The sequence below is a fragment of the Epinephelus moara genome, chromosome 17 (genome assembly GCF_006386435.1).
Source record: "Epinephelus moara isolate mb chromosome 17, YSFRI_EMoa_1.0, whole genome shotgun sequence".
In the NCBI taxonomy this organism is placed as follows: domain Eukaryota; kingdom Metazoa; phylum Chordata; class Actinopteri; order Perciformes; family Serranidae; genus Epinephelus; species Epinephelus moara.
Genome location: NC_065522.1, coordinates 5,206,425 through 5,222,579, shown reverse-complemented (window position 1 = coordinate 5,222,579; position 16,155 = coordinate 5,206,425). Strand labels below are relative to the sequence as shown.

General features: G+C 41.7%; 2 protein-coding genes across 10 annotated transcripts in view; both read left to right on the top strand.

Annotated features, from left to right (window-relative positions):
- ehbp1l1a (EH domain binding protein 1-like 1a) overlaps positions 1 to 16,155 on the top strand; it is a 61,639-nt gene that overhangs the window by 30,198 nt on the left and 15,286 nt on the right. For 2 of the 9 annotated variants that reach the window (XM_050066779.1, XM_050066780.1), the window contains exons 15-19: positions 4,718 to 5,164; positions 5,354 to 9,322; positions 9,411 to 9,476; positions 9,688 to 9,906; positions 12,157 to 12,373. The exons of 1 other annotated variant lie outside the window; for it this stretch is intronic. In XM_050066779.1, the coding sequence (XP_049922736.1) occupies positions 4,718 to 5,164; positions 5,354 to 9,322; positions 9,411 to 9,476; positions 9,688 to 9,906; positions 12,157 to 12,373 (4,918 nt within the window). Of the gene's footprint in view, positions 1 to 4,717; positions 5,165 to 5,353; positions 9,323 to 9,410; positions 9,477 to 9,687; positions 9,907 to 12,156; positions 12,374 to 15,902; positions 16,107 to 16,155 lie in introns of all 9 variants that reach the window. 6 more of the 9 variants (XM_050066777.1, XM_050066781.1, XM_050066782.1 and 3 more) reach the window with 6 other exon arrangements.
- LOC126403935 (uncharacterized) lies at positions 12,384 to 15,884 on the top strand. The gene is made up of 2 exons (XM_050066787.1): positions 12,384 to 15,521; positions 15,615 to 15,884. Exons 1-2 carry the CDS (start codon positions 12,401 to 12,403, stop codon positions 15,671 to 15,673), a joined length of 3,180 nt encoding a protein of 1,059 aa, XP_049922744.1. The 5' UTR covers positions 12,384 to 12,400; the 3' UTR covers positions 15,674 to 15,884.

Below are 16,155 nucleotides of genomic sequence, written 5' to 3'. Positions count from 1 at the left end.
TAATAAGGCACTATGAGCTCTCTAAGATATGACGGAGCTTGACCATTTAGAGCTTTATAAGTTAACAGTAGGATTTTAAATTCAATTCTGGATTTTACAGGGAGCCAGTGCAGAGAAGCTAAAACAGGAGAAATATGATCTTGTTTCTTAGTTCCTGTTAGTACACGTGCTGCTGCAGGTTGAAAAAGACAGAAGTTAAAGACAGACTGCTGCTCGGTCTTTTGAGCACTCTCAGGGCCAATAATAAGGGCCTCCGTTTAGTTTGAACTCATAGAGTCCAGGCAGGGGTTTAGGCTATTTGAACTGCCGAGATCATAGACTGTATGTAAAGATGGACGACATGTCTCCGCTTACCCCCACTGTACAGAGGTGAAGATAGATTATCCCGGATATGGCTGCTGCCATCTTGCTGTGGTGGACATAATTCGAAGTCAGAGTCTACAGTACAGTAGCGATCTCCATGACATCAATTTTCCCGCCCATACTCCCGTGCGACCAATCTTGAGCAGTGCCACTTCAGGCAAGTCCACCGATTGGCTCACTTAGTTGTCAATCATGTTGTAAACTCCCTGTTTTCTAGCATTAAATAACTAATTCAAACCAAACTTATCAGAAAAAACAAATACTTCAACGTACAGCAGAGTGATAAAAACTACCTTAAAGCCACTACAAGGAACTTTTAACTGGATATGCAAAAGTCTCTCGTTTCTGCTGATGTCTGTGCGTGACCTACAACAGCAAATGAGACCATCGGTGTGAAGATAAGCTAAGTAGTGTATATCCATACCTTTAGGAAACTGTGTCCGGGTCCGCCACAGGTCGCTTCCGGGACGAAGCGGTTTACAGCACTCAGATGGCACACTTCATCTTACCTAGCTGCTTACATTTAGTTACCCTTATAAATAGTCGCTATTCCTCCTCCTCGACCTGACGTCCATGGGGAGTTAAAATAGCAGCAGTCAGCGGGTAAAAGTTCTGTGAAAGCTCTGGACTCACCAACAGTCAGCCACGTCTCAGTCACACAGAGAAAATCCAATCCTCGGGAAGTCAGGAAATCCTTCAGGATAAACGTTTTGTTCGCTAGCGATCTAGCATTTACCAGCCCAATCCTGGCAGGAGCCGGTGGGTCCACGGCGTTAGCTGTCCGGGGAGCCACACACAGAGGCCGCAGGTTGCACAGATTCACCCCGCGCCAGCGGGGACGAGGAGAGCAGGGGCCGCGGGGCTGGAACACCTCATCCGGGCCGACGACAGGTACCAGCCAGGCGTCGACAGGGTCCAGCGAGTGCCGAGAAATAAAGAGGCGAGGCACCGCTCCATACTCAGTCCAAGAAGCCGTGGAAGTGCTCGCCAAACAGGCCTTCAGCCTTACCAGCCGACCGCTGCGTTTACCCCGGCGGCGGTGGCGCTTACGCCGGAGAGGTGGAGCTGGGGCGCGGCAGAGGTGAGCTGGGATCCCCGATAGGAGCGGGGGCAAAGTTTTCCCGTCTTGTTGTTTCATTCATCCCCAAAACAAACACATGCGCGAGCCAGGTAAGCGTCTTTACGACAATACGCGCTAGAGCTCATGGGAAATGTAGGCTTCATTCCGGCAAAACACTACCGCTTTTGTCCACAGGGTCGCCAAAATCAACTCAAAATGAAAGTTCCTTGTAGGGGCTTTAAATGACAAAAAACATCTTTGGGAAAAATTTCTTTGATGTGTACTTTGAGCTTTTAGTTTGGCCGATGTGCCATCCACTAACATGGAGAATGCAGGCTTTATGACCTATACTGCAACCAGCCACCAGGGGGCGATCGAAATGTTTCTGCTTCACTCACGGTGACTTGTCATGTCCATTTCTGCATACAGTCTATGGTTGAGATCACCAGAGTGACAGCACAGGTGAAAACTGTCTGTATAAAAGTGGAAGTATACATAAAGCTTCCGTTTGTGATTTTCTAGTACATGTTGAAGAGATATTTTCACCAGCCCATGTGAACACTTGAGGGTGTAGTGTGAAATCATTTGGTTGCTGGTTCCACTGGTGTGTGTCCTTTCAACTATGCACAACATTTATAAATTTCCATGTGTATACTTAATGACATGTGCAATGAACCTGTCCAAAAACCTGGAAATACAAAGCTCTTTGCTACTACATGAATTTAACAGTGTCAGAGCATTTAGGAGTAGATTTTTATATATATATATATATATATATAATTTTAATCAAACATTAATTGCGCTGCATGTATATATTACTAACAAGTTTTGCTGTGCAATTATACATGGCAACAAGTAATTTCCGCAGTGCACATGATACTGTAGTCTGTTGTGTAGTCTGTTCCATACTTACATTTGGCAACTGGAGTAAAATAGGTCTATATCTTTATTCAAAGTCAAAGAAGACACTGACTGATTATAAAGTGTGCTGAGAGATACAGTCTGTTTTTTTATTCAGACTTTTTAATTTAAACAGACATGGGTTTGTATTGCTGTGCTCTCCACTGATAGCAGTTATGGATAGTATTAAATGGTGGTTTGTGTGCTTCTAGTGTGTTGGAACAGGCAGCCTGCCGTATGTTTTATTCCTCTTTTTGCGGATTGCAGTATTACTGGGATGTCAGCAACAAGCTCTTTAAGCTCTCTGTCCATCAAAGAATACCTCTGAATCTAAGGCTAAGTAAGGTTGGGCTAAGAAGAAGTTAAAGTTGATTTATCCTAATTCATCCCAGTAACTGGAGGCAAATATATTCCAGGGCTTTGGTCAATACTAAAATTCAACACAGAATACTTTCTACAGGGAAGGGTTGTACCTGGAATTTCCCTGGCAGACCTGATTTTTCCCTCCAACAAATAAAAGATAGTGAGCCTGAGCAGACAGCAAATTATGTGAATTAAAACCAAGCAATTTTTTATATGATCACTGAATATTCACTCACTATACTGTGAAAAGGTTGCTAGTAAACCCACTCTGAAGCTTTGTGCAGTTTCCAGATAATAGTTTTGGTTTGTTGGTTTGTGTAAATTGACATATAGGCATGCACAGCTACCTTTAGTTCACAAGCTCATTCATTGGTTATACTGTATGTTACCTGGCCATTGTAAAATGGTGGAGCCAAGTAAATGCATGGCTGGTGAAGAGCCAAATCTTATTTTCAGCAGCAAGTAGTCTGGAAATGGTAGACTTTGATTTGACCCCAAAGGAATGTCCATTTTGCTATGTTTTTGTTGGATGTTATCTGTAAAGCCCAGACACACCAAACTGATATCAAAGAACAAATGGTAATGAAGGCTGACTATTACATCTCCTGATGCTGCCTGTGCATTGCAAAACCACGGCCAACGACCAACTCGCCTGTACGTTCTGTGCCTGTGTGAGAGGAAATAACTCCCTACAGCAGCAGGCAGTGGTACTCTGTATTTGTCATTCATAAAGGGAAACTGGAAGATGGACAGGATGGATTCAAGGCACTAGTTAACCAGTTAGTACATTAACAACACAACCCAATGTTGAAAGAACAAATTACGTTTACCATGCGCTATTGAACATTAACACAAACAATTAAGAATCGTTTCTGCTAAAGAGCTTAATGGCTAAAAAATAATCTTACCTCATATAAGAAGTTTGTTTTGATCTGTTACTCGACTTTAGCCGTCTTCTTGCTTTTCTCACTTCTGTTTCTCATCTTGTGCATGGAGCTGAACTTCCAATCAAAATGATTTCTTTCACCGACACTGAATGAACAAGCTGAATCAGCCAAAAACAGGCAACAAGAGCCAACTTGTGCCAATGGTGCGTGACACACTCCAAAAACTAAGGCGACAAACGCTCACCGACAGCCTGACGATGACAAACGGTCGACCGTCAGCTTGGTGTGTTAGGGGCTTTACAAATTGGGTAGGCCCATAAGGCTTGAGCTTGTTTCGGAGATCTACTTTATTTCCTCTAGTAGTCTTACAACACTTAGTGCAGCTTTAAAAAGTCCCTGTCTACACAAGCGTCACAAAATCATTAAGACAGCTATTGTAGTAAAGCATGTTTTGGCATGCATTTGCCATTAATTGGTTAGGCTTTGATAAGCAGCTTTTGCTTAGATACTTCATCTTACAAAGAAACAAACTCACCATTTGCTTTGCTTGAAAGCACTTGTGGGAATGTTTGAAATAATTCTAGGTTAAACAGGAAACTCTTACATTAAATTGAAAACTCTGTTGCACACAAAGGCAGAAATAACAGGTTTGCAAAAATCCCAAAATTATTCCTTTATTTTTCACAGTAAAATTTGGTGAAGCAAGACCCTGATGCCCTTTGTTTCAGCGATGCAAAATGTGTTATTGTGCTGCTTTTTCAGCTGTGCGTGAAATTGCCTAGCACACAGGATTTCTGTTGAAATTTAAACACAAAGCAACTTAGTCAGAGTCATGTTGATGTAGAAAGTGATCTGGCAGTGTTGTTTCAATGTATTATTTTTACAAAGGCTTCTGCTGCTTGGCAAGACCTGGTTATTCCTTCTGTGATTTATCACAAAACGCCTGTTTGGTTTGTGACTCTGGTTTGAATCTCCTGTTGTACATTTTTGACATCTATAGTGTTTGTAGTTCAATGTCACATTGCTCATTTGCTTGTGTGCTGTTAAGTGGAATTCTCTGAGTAGGACCTGGATGTGGACTGCATTACTGCGGTGAAGACTTTCCTTACATCATAACTCTGATCTTAATTTGTTTGTCCCTCAGACCTGAGAGCATGGCCTCACTTCTGCCCCCTAGCCAAAGAAAGCCCATAGCCCCAGGGCTAAAATATTTTGAGATGCCAAAAACACAGATGGATCAAACAGAATCAAGGCCAGGAAGGACGTTCCCTAACATCCAGCCAACATTTCCTCCCTTTACCTCTGCATCTAAGCAAAACCCTGATTTTCAAGATTCCACATCTGCTTCAGTCAAGGAGCCTTTGGTTAACCCAAGAAGTCACTTGTCCAAGATGTCCATTCAGTTAGGGAATCCAATAGCCCAACCAGAGTCTGCTCGGCGTCTACCCCTTTCTCCTTCCAACCCCCAACCTACTAGATCACTTCAGGAACCTTTGTTGCACTTACCTCAGACTGCTACAACCACTGACACAAAACCGCTACGAAGGATAGGAGTGGCTCATAAAAAAGAAGCAGTAGCTATGGATTCAGGGTAAGTGTAGCATGGCGCTCAGTAAAATCCCCATTCTATGGTCTAGGTTCAATGTTAACATTCGCAATATAAAAGTAAATCATGATATTTAAAGATAAGTAAATTTCATTTAGGCATTTTTGAACAACTTTCTACAACACTTGAGTCGTTTGTTTTGACGTGAATCTTTGGTATACTTTACTCCTTCAGAAATGAGAGCATGGCTGCCTCAGTGTCATCTTGTCTCAAAGACACCAATTCTGCTTTTGCTCCAATGGTGATCAACAAAACACCTGAAACTCAGTCTGGAGAACAGTCCATTGCGAAAAACTCACAGTGGAAGAAGCCGCAAAGAGACACTCAAAAAATAAGCCCTGCAGTTCCAATACCTGTTATGGACAAGAAAACCTTATGCAACATGACTGCCTCAGACCAAGTCACTTCAAGATTGGATTCCGATTTGGGGGTTTTCTCAGCACAGCAGACCACAACAGATAATTTATCAAAACAAAGAGAAGACCTTAAGGTGGATTTTGCTTCGTTTCCCACAAAAAGCTTTGTTGTACATGGTTTGGACCCAGAACATTGTATGAAGAAAGGGAGAACTGACAATGTGGCTGGGTCTATGGATAAGAGACCATTGAGTGAAAGAGATAGGATAGTTAAACAGGAACTTGTTTTACCAAGCTCTGAAGTCAGTATAGAAGAAAAGTGTACGTACATATCTAAGGTGGAACTTGGTCTGTTGTGTCCAACAGGGAGTACTTTTTCTCATTCAACGTCTTCTGCACAGCCTCAAGTTCAACTTAAACGAACAGTGGGGATGCCAAGTATGATTAAGTTACAATCAGTCTGCCCACAATGTTCCAAGATTCCTGGCATGCCATCTTTACGTCAGTCACAAGTTCTAGCGTGGTCTAATGAGAGAAGTTTATTCTTTCAGAAGTTATCCAGCGACAGATTTCCATTACTCCTGTATTCAGACACTGTTAGTTCCCTTTATGAGGGTAGTGCAGGAATTGCAAAAATGGTGGACTTAACACCATCCTGCTCCAGCTCTGCTAGTATTCCTGGATTCCCTTCAGCTTTGAAACGTGAGCCAAATATGACTTGTCTTTTCACTTCATGTCCCAGAATTAGCAGGATTCCAGGGTTAGCTTCTGCTGAATCAGTGACTGGATATGAAAAGAGAGTTTGGGATGGATGTTCTCTATGGAAGAAACCATTGCAGATAAAAGAAGCATTTGTAACACACATGTCTTGCATTCAGGAGCAAACTCTTAGTGATACTAATATGATTAAAGTCATGGTGGCCATGTTGCCAACGTGTTCTAGAAATGCCAGTGTTCCAGGGTTCCCTTCTGCACCACTGCAAAAGGATTCACATGTTCCAAGTATGACCAGTCTTCTACCTACATGCCCTCAACAGACAATAATTGCAGGCATGCCAGGTAGAGAAAGAGTTATGGTATACAATGACAACTGGCATATTTTGAGGGAATTAAGTTTAGATAGACCATTCAGAGGTACTCCTGTTCTGGTTCAGGAAAAGTCACATGAGGATAAAGAACATATAAAACATATGGTAGATATGTTACCATCTTGTCCCAGGAAGGAAACCATCCCTGGTTTTCCCTCTGTGCCAAGAAAAGAACCCAGTTTGCCTGGTGTTCTGTTTGCACCAAGCCAAGATCCTAACATGGCAGATATTTTGCCGTCTTGCCCAAGAAAAACTAGAGTCATTGGATTACCCTCTAAGGAGACAGTCAGTGCTCAAGGTGACTATGTGGATATAATCAGACATGTATTGATGGAGAAGCCCTTGAGTAAAGCTGAAGTCTTTATTCTAGATATGTCCCCAGGTGCTGCTCAGGATGTAGACAAAAGAGAAATTTTCAGCTCAGTGGCAATGTTGCCCTCATGCCCCATGAGAACTTGCCTTGTTGGTATGCCCAGAGCACCACAGAGGCTGTTACCGAGTATTGTCAGTCTTGCACCTGTATGCCCTAAACAGACCAGAACTCCTGGTATGCCATCTCGAGATCAAAACAGTTCAGAGAGCAGAGATTGGCATGCTTTGAGGCAATTAATTAACAAGAAACCAGAGAAGGAAACACAAGCCTACATTTTTCACTGGATACCCATACATGCATTTATCCCTAAAGATATGGTAGATATGTTGATAAGTTGCCCAAAAAGAGCCAGAGTTCATGGCTTACCCTCTGCTCCACGACACGAACCCAGTATGGTTAATGTAATGCCTTCATGCCCCATGCATAGTAGAGTCCTTGGTTGGCCTTCAAAGACTGGACAAAATCTTAGTTTGTCCAGTTGCAATGAATGGTTTGCTTCTAAAAGTTTACAGTGGGAGTGTCCACTTATCAAAAAGAAAGTGCAGATTCTAAATGCATTTTTTTGTTTTGATAAGAACACTGCTGAAAGTATGAGTGCAATATTACCCTCTTGCCCCAAGAATACCAGTGTACCTGGGTTTCCTTCTTCTCTGACACTGACATTGGCATATGGCCATACTATGGTTAATTTATTGCCCAGTTGTGCAAAGGAATCTAGAGTTCCTGGAATGTCACTTAGACACACCACAGAACAAATGGAGTGGCTAATGAAAAGTGAGTCACTGCTTCTTCCTAGGGAGAAGTCTGCAGATATGTTACATTTACATGATGTTAATATATTCTATTTTGAAAGTGATATGATCCTAAATATGGTATCAATACTGCCCTCCTGCCCACGGACAGCCTGTTTACCGGGCTTTCCATCACTACCATGTCAGATGTTGGCAGACATACCAAGTATGATCAACCTTTTGCCTACTTGTCCAAGACATTTCAGAGTATGTGGAATACCCTCTTTATTCCACAGTGAGTCTGATGAAGCAGAATGGAGTGTGGACCAATCGCCAGTATGGGAAAGGCCATTAGCTAACGCAGGAAGACTGCCAGTTATACATGACCATAAGATGTATTTCAGAGAATGGGCCGTGGTTAGAATTATGGTATCAATGTTGCCACCCTGTCCAAAACATTCATATATTCCTGGAATTCCCTCTAAGGCTGGAGAGAGACCTGTGAAAGATGAAACGAAAGAGGCTCTCAGTATGTTTAAATCCTTATCCACTTTCCCAAAACACAGTAAAATTCCAGGTCTACCTGCAAAGAATAGTGCAAAGGAATATGAAAGCTGGCATGTGGACAGGGATGTAGTTTGGAAAATTCCATTTGATAGAAGGTGTAGAGTTGTTCACCAAGATTTTACAGATAAGAAAATCTCATGTAGGGATAAAGAAATAATGCTGAGTATGCTTCCATCATGTCCACGACAAGCCCTGAACCCTGGATTTCCTTCTGCTCCACGTCCCCAAGCTGTTGATCCCATGGTGGAAAAAAATCCAGACATGGTACAGTTGGTGCCATGTTGCCCAAGACAGTCAAGTATCATTGGCTTCCCCTCAAGAGTGTCAGTTATTTCTGATTCTGAAGTAGCTGGCTGGCCAGTGGCGATAATAAAGACACAAGACTGCTGTCCATTTTACACAAAGTATTGTTCCCTTCACAAAGATATAATGAAGACAATTGTTTTCCTTGAACATTCTTGTCCAAACATTGCTCTTAGTTCAGGCTTCACAGCAGTGCCCCCAGCTGACGTAGAGCGGCTTCCGAATATGGTAAATATTGTGCCATCTTGCCCAAAGAAAGCTTCTGTTCTTGGAGTACCATCAACACATGTGCACCATTCAGAACACAGGTGGCCAAGAACAAAAAGAATTGAAAAAGAAAGAGAGAACTTTGCAAGGCAACAGCTGCCATTGGAAGAATATTCTCCTTGTAAAATTTCTGCGACAGAGAGATCCATGCATCTTATATTCCCTAGCCAAGATGTACCAGAGGATGTACAACAAAAAATGACAATTAAGTCATCAACCTGTCCCTTTGAGGCCATTGTCAAAGACTTGCCATCACCAAATTCTAAAATCCAAGTTGACCAGCCATCCTCTAGAATTAATGGGATTGAGATGTCATGGGATGAGGCCAGTCCAACAAGATTAGATTTTGACACAAAGGAAATAAAATCTGATGTATGCTCGGCTTCAGAGAGACATAAAGATGAACAGGGCTTTTGGATACCGATTGAGGCTGAAGAAATAGCTGCTCTAGAGAAAGGGTGAGTGAGTTGTAGAGCTGGAGTAGAAATTCTCTCTGTGATGTCAGCTGGTTAGTTTTTGAAACATGCTTTTGGGTTCTGTTTTCAGAAACTTGCATTGCAGAATGTGGCACTCTGTTCCTGACATGCCACTGTTATTGAGTGTTAGTAGGAGGTGGGTTGCCTTGGTTTGCACAGTGATGTAATGATGTGATGTGATGTATTTCCACAGTAATGCATTTGCTTTATCTCAGCACCATCTGACTGACTCATTTAGGGCAAAATTTACATTTGTTATGTGTGTGTCATACTTTGTATAGCTTTTAGTTATTCTCTGGTTCACCGAAATTTATACAGTTTTTTCTTGTCACTTGCCATTGTTTCAGCCCCTGGGGTCAAAAGGATACTCAAGAAACACAGTTATCAATGTATGAAAAGGGAGAAACTGTTGGCAAAGAGGCCCAAACTGCTGTAGTGACTGTGGAGGGTCATGGTTTCATGCCCTTAGAAGAGTCAAATAAAACTTTGTCAGTGTTGTCAATGAACATCAATACGACAAGTTATGACACTGTGGATCAAGAGTGCGTTAGATTCTCTGAGAGTGGGTAAGTATGAGAGAGGCTGATACATGGCATCTGCTCTTGTCAATTTGATCTGGGTGTAGTGATGTGTGTTGCATGGTTTTAATTTATTATGTCCTCGTGAGGATGGCTTCATTTCTTCTCGATAATAGTGGAATTATAGCAATAGTGAGCAAAATGGTTTGCCATAGAGACACAAAATGGCAGCGAAAGAGCAGCAGAGTACATGTGCATATCAGTTTGTGATATCATAAATAAAAAAAATGAATAAATAACATACATACATACATACATACATACAAACATACATACATAAATAAAAGCTGCAGATATTTCCATGGAAAGACACAGTTCAATAATGACTTTGAGGTACTTTGCTCTTTCTTTAAATGTTGTACAACAGAGTGTTTGAGGGGTATACTGTGAAGAATGCTTCTGTTGAACAATTTGAATTTTTTTTTAAATTTAGTAATAATGCTGGCTTTACTGCTCTGGCTATTATAACTGTAGTTGTCACATTAACCTAAGCAAATGCTGTGGCATGATGTTTTGTTTGCAGTGCAGCTTTCTAGCTCTAGTGGTGGGTTGTTTTAAAACAGGATGTTTGGAGTGAATAGCATTTGTTGAAACTGCATGCATGAGAGTAAAACACCTATCTTAAGAATGAGGAAAAGTGATATACAGTTTTATTTCCAGTGTTGCTATCATATGTAAATTGATTGAGATATACTTTGAAACACTATTTACTTCTAACTAATTGATTGAGGTACACCATACCAGGCTTGCATTGTATTGTGATGAAAATATGTATAATTACAGTGTTATCAGGCTTGGGCGTTATCTCTTTTAACATAACCTCATATCTTCCTGACATTTTACTGGGGTATATAGCATAAAAGCTGAGCTACTGAAGTCATTGTAGCATGTATGACATTGTCCAACCAACTATGCTGTGTTTCTAATTAGGGATGTTCCTGGCGACTAATTTCCCTATCCACTAAATGAAAATTTTCATTAAGACTAGTCGACTAGGTTAAAAAGAGGAAAATACTCAAGAAACAGTCAAAATATAGCACAGTTTATTGTTAAGTATTGAAACATTGTCCCCAAAAATATTGTCATGTCAGATTTTAATGCCGCTGAAGTACGAGACACTTTGCGCCGTACGGTATGACTATGAACATGAGCATTCAGGCTCAACATATTGCAACAAAGTGGAAGCATATCTTGCGAGGTCATTGTCGTGATGAGCTGCGTTATCTTTAAAGACTGGGCGGGATCACAGCATCTCTGGGTGAACAACGTCAATGTGGGCTGTGTGTGGCTAGCACTGCTAGCAGCAGCAGCCGTCGTTCAGTGTAGGTTAACATCCAAATGCTTGAGTTGAATGTGGTTGCACATTGCTCCAGTCGAGTGATTATATGCCAGTTTATTTTCTGACACAGCCTACATTGTTTTCAATTTCTAGATCAAAGTACTGCATAACTGCGCTGGTTTTGCGAGAGGACATCTTTCTAATTTCCCACTGCGCTGTTTATTCACGCATTACCGCAGGGAGGGGGAATGCTATCTGACGGCTCTGTTGCACCCACTAGTTGCAGTTAAGCGGCCTTGTACGTAAATGAAACACTAATTGGTTTAACCGGCTAATAATTCTGGTGCCGACTAGCGAGGGGGCGAACGTTTAATCGTTTAAACTATTTCTAATATGAAAGTAGCCAACTTCGACAAGTCTTGCTGAATTTTAATACTATGGCCCATAGAATAATGAATAGATAGGAAATAAGCACTCTGCTGAAGACGCAATGACAGCTGTTGCCACAGCAGATACAGACACTTCATTAGGCTGAACAGAGATGATGTGTTGACATCTTTGCTTTTGTGGTTGTAAGAAGTCATTTCAAGATAAAAATTATATGTGGCAGTGCTGTCAAACTAGTCTTGTAACGTTATCCCCACCACTTGCAGTTGCCATGTATCTCAGCTCAGCTGCCTGTTCCACAGATAGAGACTGACCCCTGGTGGTGCGTGCTTTGTACTACATAGCCTATACAGCATCGTTATGTCAGTTAAATAGACAGACAAGCACTTCTATTTTTAAGGTATTGAAAATCATACCTTCAGGACTTTTAAATACCCCTTTATACAGTAATACCTTGATACCGCCCAAGCCTACAATGTTTCTTATGGGAAGGCTTTTATACATTATTATTTTAGTTTGGCATCTTCCAGCAGTAAACTTTGACTTTTACTTTGTATTTACCTTTTCTTTAGAAATGAAAACATGGTTTCACTACAGCCATCATGCCCAATTGTTGCTGGTGCAGCAGAACACTCATCCCAAACCCAAATAAATAATGCTGAGCAGCTGTTAGAAAAGCCTCCTACAAACAAGACCATACTGTGGGAGGAACTACCAAAAGCCACTACAATAAAGTTTCCTACAGACAAGACCATACAATGGGAAGAGCTACCGAAGGCAACTACAGAGGTAACTAGAAACGCATCAGAGGGAGAAATGGAAATGATAAAAGAAATGGACAGCCTCCCTTCCATGACGTTAGACACTGGTGATGAAATGAAGACAGATACCGAAGCTGGGATGGCAGATCTATTGCCGATAGGCCCAAAATTTCAATTCATTGCTACTGCTAAACAAACAAATGAATGTCTGCTGGACAGCAAGTCCACTTGGGAAAAGCCATCAAAGGCTATTGAAATAGCAGATAAAAAGTCCTCCCATCCTCAAGCACAATGTGTGCCATATTATGTGAAGCCTGAAACTGAGTACAAACAGTACACTTTTTCAGAAGCTTGTCCCAGTGTGACAAACATTGCTGGCATGTCGTCCAAATTACCTGTAAAGGAAAAACACTGGCTGAGAGATCAAAAGCCAATCTGGGAGAAACAGTTAAAAATGAAGGTAAAATTACCACGAAATGCTTCAAAGGCTGATAAAAAGAACAAGAAGAAAATGTTTTTACTGGTACCTTCTTGCCCAAGAGAGGCCAGAAATCCAGGGTTTCCATCTGCACCACAATACAGTTTAGTTTTTTATGGATCAAATATGGGGGATATTTATCCTGCTTGTCCAAATGTAGCCAACATACCTGGTTCACTATCAGTCAGTGAAGCCAATAACAGATCATGGGTATCTCAACAGGAACCACTTTTAGAGAAGACAATGAAAACTGAACTTTTAATCACAGAGTCACCAGACGAGAAGGTTGAAATAGAACCAATGGGAGCTGTGGTACGAACTTGCCCAAAACATTCTTGCCTACGAGGCATCCCCTCAATTCCACAACCTACTGTAGCACATCACGAATCAAATATGATGAGCCTTTTAAACTCTTGCCCCAAAACCTCTTGCATTGAAGGTATCCCATCATTGACTGAACATTTGAGCAAAAGCTGGGCTACAGATTACAAGCCAGTAGGGGTAACATCGCCAAAAATCAACGCAGTCATGATTGAAGAGAGACCTCACAATGATGACATAAAGGCAATGTCAGCTTTAGCCCCAACTTGTCCAAAAGAAGCTTGTACCCCTGGATTCCCATCTGCTCTGGATCTTACAGTAATCTGTAATACATATAGTGGGGTCAATCTCCTTCCATCTTGCCCAGCCACCTCAAGTATAGCTGGTTTTCCTTCAATACAGAAAGCTGACAGCAAAGACTGGAACACTATTCATCAACTATTATGGGAGAAGCAAAATAAAAAAGAGTCTGTATTACTACTGGAGGATAATAAAATTGACAAAGACATGAAAGGAGTTGTGTCTCTTGCACAAAGCTGCCCAAGAGAATCACGTATTGCTGGGTTTCCCTCTGTACCAAAACCTAGAGTGACTGATGTTGACATGGCAAATATGGTCAGTTTTTCATGGTCATGCTCAAAAGTGTCACAAAGACCAGGAATTCCATCATCACATACTTCAAAAGAGTGGACAGTGAGCAAGGAACCACTATTTGAATCACGATTAAGAGAAAAGCAGGGATCATTGATTGACATATGTGAAGAAGATATGAAAGCAAAGAAAGCAATGGTTTCTCTTGTGCCATCTTGTCCAAAAGAGGCACGGATGCCAGGATTCCCTTCTCATCCAAATTCTCAAACTTTGTATTGTGCACCAAATATGATCAGCCTTTTTACACTGTGTTCCCAAGGTTCCCAAATTCCTGGATTCTCATCAGTTGATGGGGATATGAGTATAGGATGGGTAATAGAAAAGGGGTCATTGCTGAAGAGGCTACCAAAGAAGGCGGTCATATTTGACACACCAAATGACAACAAAAAGATAATGAAGAATATGGTGTCCTGTGTACCATCTTGTCCTAAAGTGTCAAGTATTCCTGGTTTCCCATCTATTCCGAATCCCAAAATAGTGTATTATGGTCAAAATGTGATCAGCCTCCTTCCTTTGTGCCCCCTAATTTCTATCATACCTGGATTTCCATCTGTTGAAGGGCACAAGGAGCAAGGATGGGGTGCTGAACTGGGTTCACTGATGCACAGACCACAAAAGAACTTTCAGTTTAGGATCAACAGCTCACCAATCAACATAGATGAACCACACAACATGCTTGCCTTGGTGCCTTCTTGTCCAGGAGCATCAAAGATTCCAGGCTTCCCATCTGTTCCCCGATACAATATGCTGAATCTTGTACCTGTTTGCCCCAAAGTATCCAAACTCCCTGGATTTGCCTCATTTGAAGGGACATCAGAATTCCAATGGCTTCTTGATCCCCACACTTTGTATGATAGGCCATCAAAGGAGAAAGTTTCTGTGATACACAGTCCAAATCAAGACGAAGAAACTGCAAAGGTGATGTTGGCTTTAGCACCATCTTGCCCAGAAGCATCCAGGATCCCTGGGTTCCCCTCTGCACCTCAAACCAAATCCAAGATTGAACCTGATATGATAAGTTTCGTACCCTGCTGCTCCAGTGCTTCAAATCTCAAAGGATTTGCATCAGTGGCTACAATCCCAAGCACAGGGTGGCTAAATGAAACAAAACCAATTTTGATAAAGTCTCAGGAGAAGAGGGCAGAAATGATTTTATCACTTGCTGGACAGGACCATCTATGTAGCAACAGCATGAAAGGCATGGTGACTTCAGTAACATCTTGTCCAAAAGAGGCCAGAGTACATGGTTTTCCTTCTGCTCAAGTTGCCAACAGACCACCAAACATGGTCAGCTTATACACATCTGCTCCATGTGTTTCATGTACCCCAGGTTTTCCATCAGCAAGGATGCTTAGCTCTGAATGTACAGATATACAAAGTAGAACAACACACAGCACGTCCCTGTTTGAGAAGCTGCAGAATGAGAAGATTTTTTTCAGTGCAAAATTCCCAGGCAAAGATAAAAATGAACAAGATGAAATGAAGTACATGGTTGCAATGGCTCCATCATGTCCACATTTGACTCGAATCCCTGGGCTCCCCAGCATTTCACAATTGGAACCAGCAGAGAAAGAAGCAATGACTATTCCAGTTCCTTGTTCTGTAGAGAAGCATACATCACAAGAAATGCCTCTTGCACAGTCAACTGAGTCATATCATAAAGACCCAAGAATTCCTGATGTTCCCCCCACATCTCTTATCCTCCCCAGCACAGCACTTACATATGGTGAGACATACAAAGTGTAAAGATCCAGGTCACATTCACCTTTCTTTGTCTTGTTTCTGTTCGTGTATTTTACTATGTTTGCTTTTATGACAGAGGAGAAATTCAAAGACGGTGCAAAGCAAAACATAGACCTTTGTGTAGATAATGGGTAAGTTGAAGAGCCTAGTGCTCTCGCATTGTTTGCTGTGAAAGCGGTCAGTTTAGTGCTTGCCTAGCATGGACAGTTTGGACCAATAAACGATAGCTTTTGTAACTCGACAATGCAGTGCATGGTAAATTTCAACATCTGTGTGAAGGCTATATTTCATTACATTTTTTGATTATGTTGCTGCCTGACTTCTGTGGATCACGTCTTAAACTGCTTTATATTTGGGTCCTCAGCAAATCACACATAGAGAGGATAGAAGCAGAGGAAACGCAAACAGGGAAGAAAGCACTGGACACATCAGAGCCAGCGGTCTTGGGTTGGGAAGTATTGGAAGCAGAGGGAACAATTACAGAAAAAAAGGCAAAATCCTCTTTGTCAGCAAAAGAGGAAGAGGCGTCAGGATTAGTAAAGGCTATTGTGGGTGTTATCCACAAAGGGTAAGTGTAAGACTGGTCTGAAACGTATAGTGTGAAGCATGCAACATGG

Excerpts from the sequence above, each read along its gene's own strand:
- LOC126403935 (XM_050066787.1), top strand. The coding sequence starts at position 12,401 with ATGGAAATGATAAAAGAAATGGACAGCCTCCCTTCCATGACGTTAGAC. Across the intron at positions 15,522-15,614 it reads CAGCACAGCACTTACATATG|AGGAGAAATTCAAAGACGGT; the intron begins GTGAGACATACA and ends CTTTTATGACAG.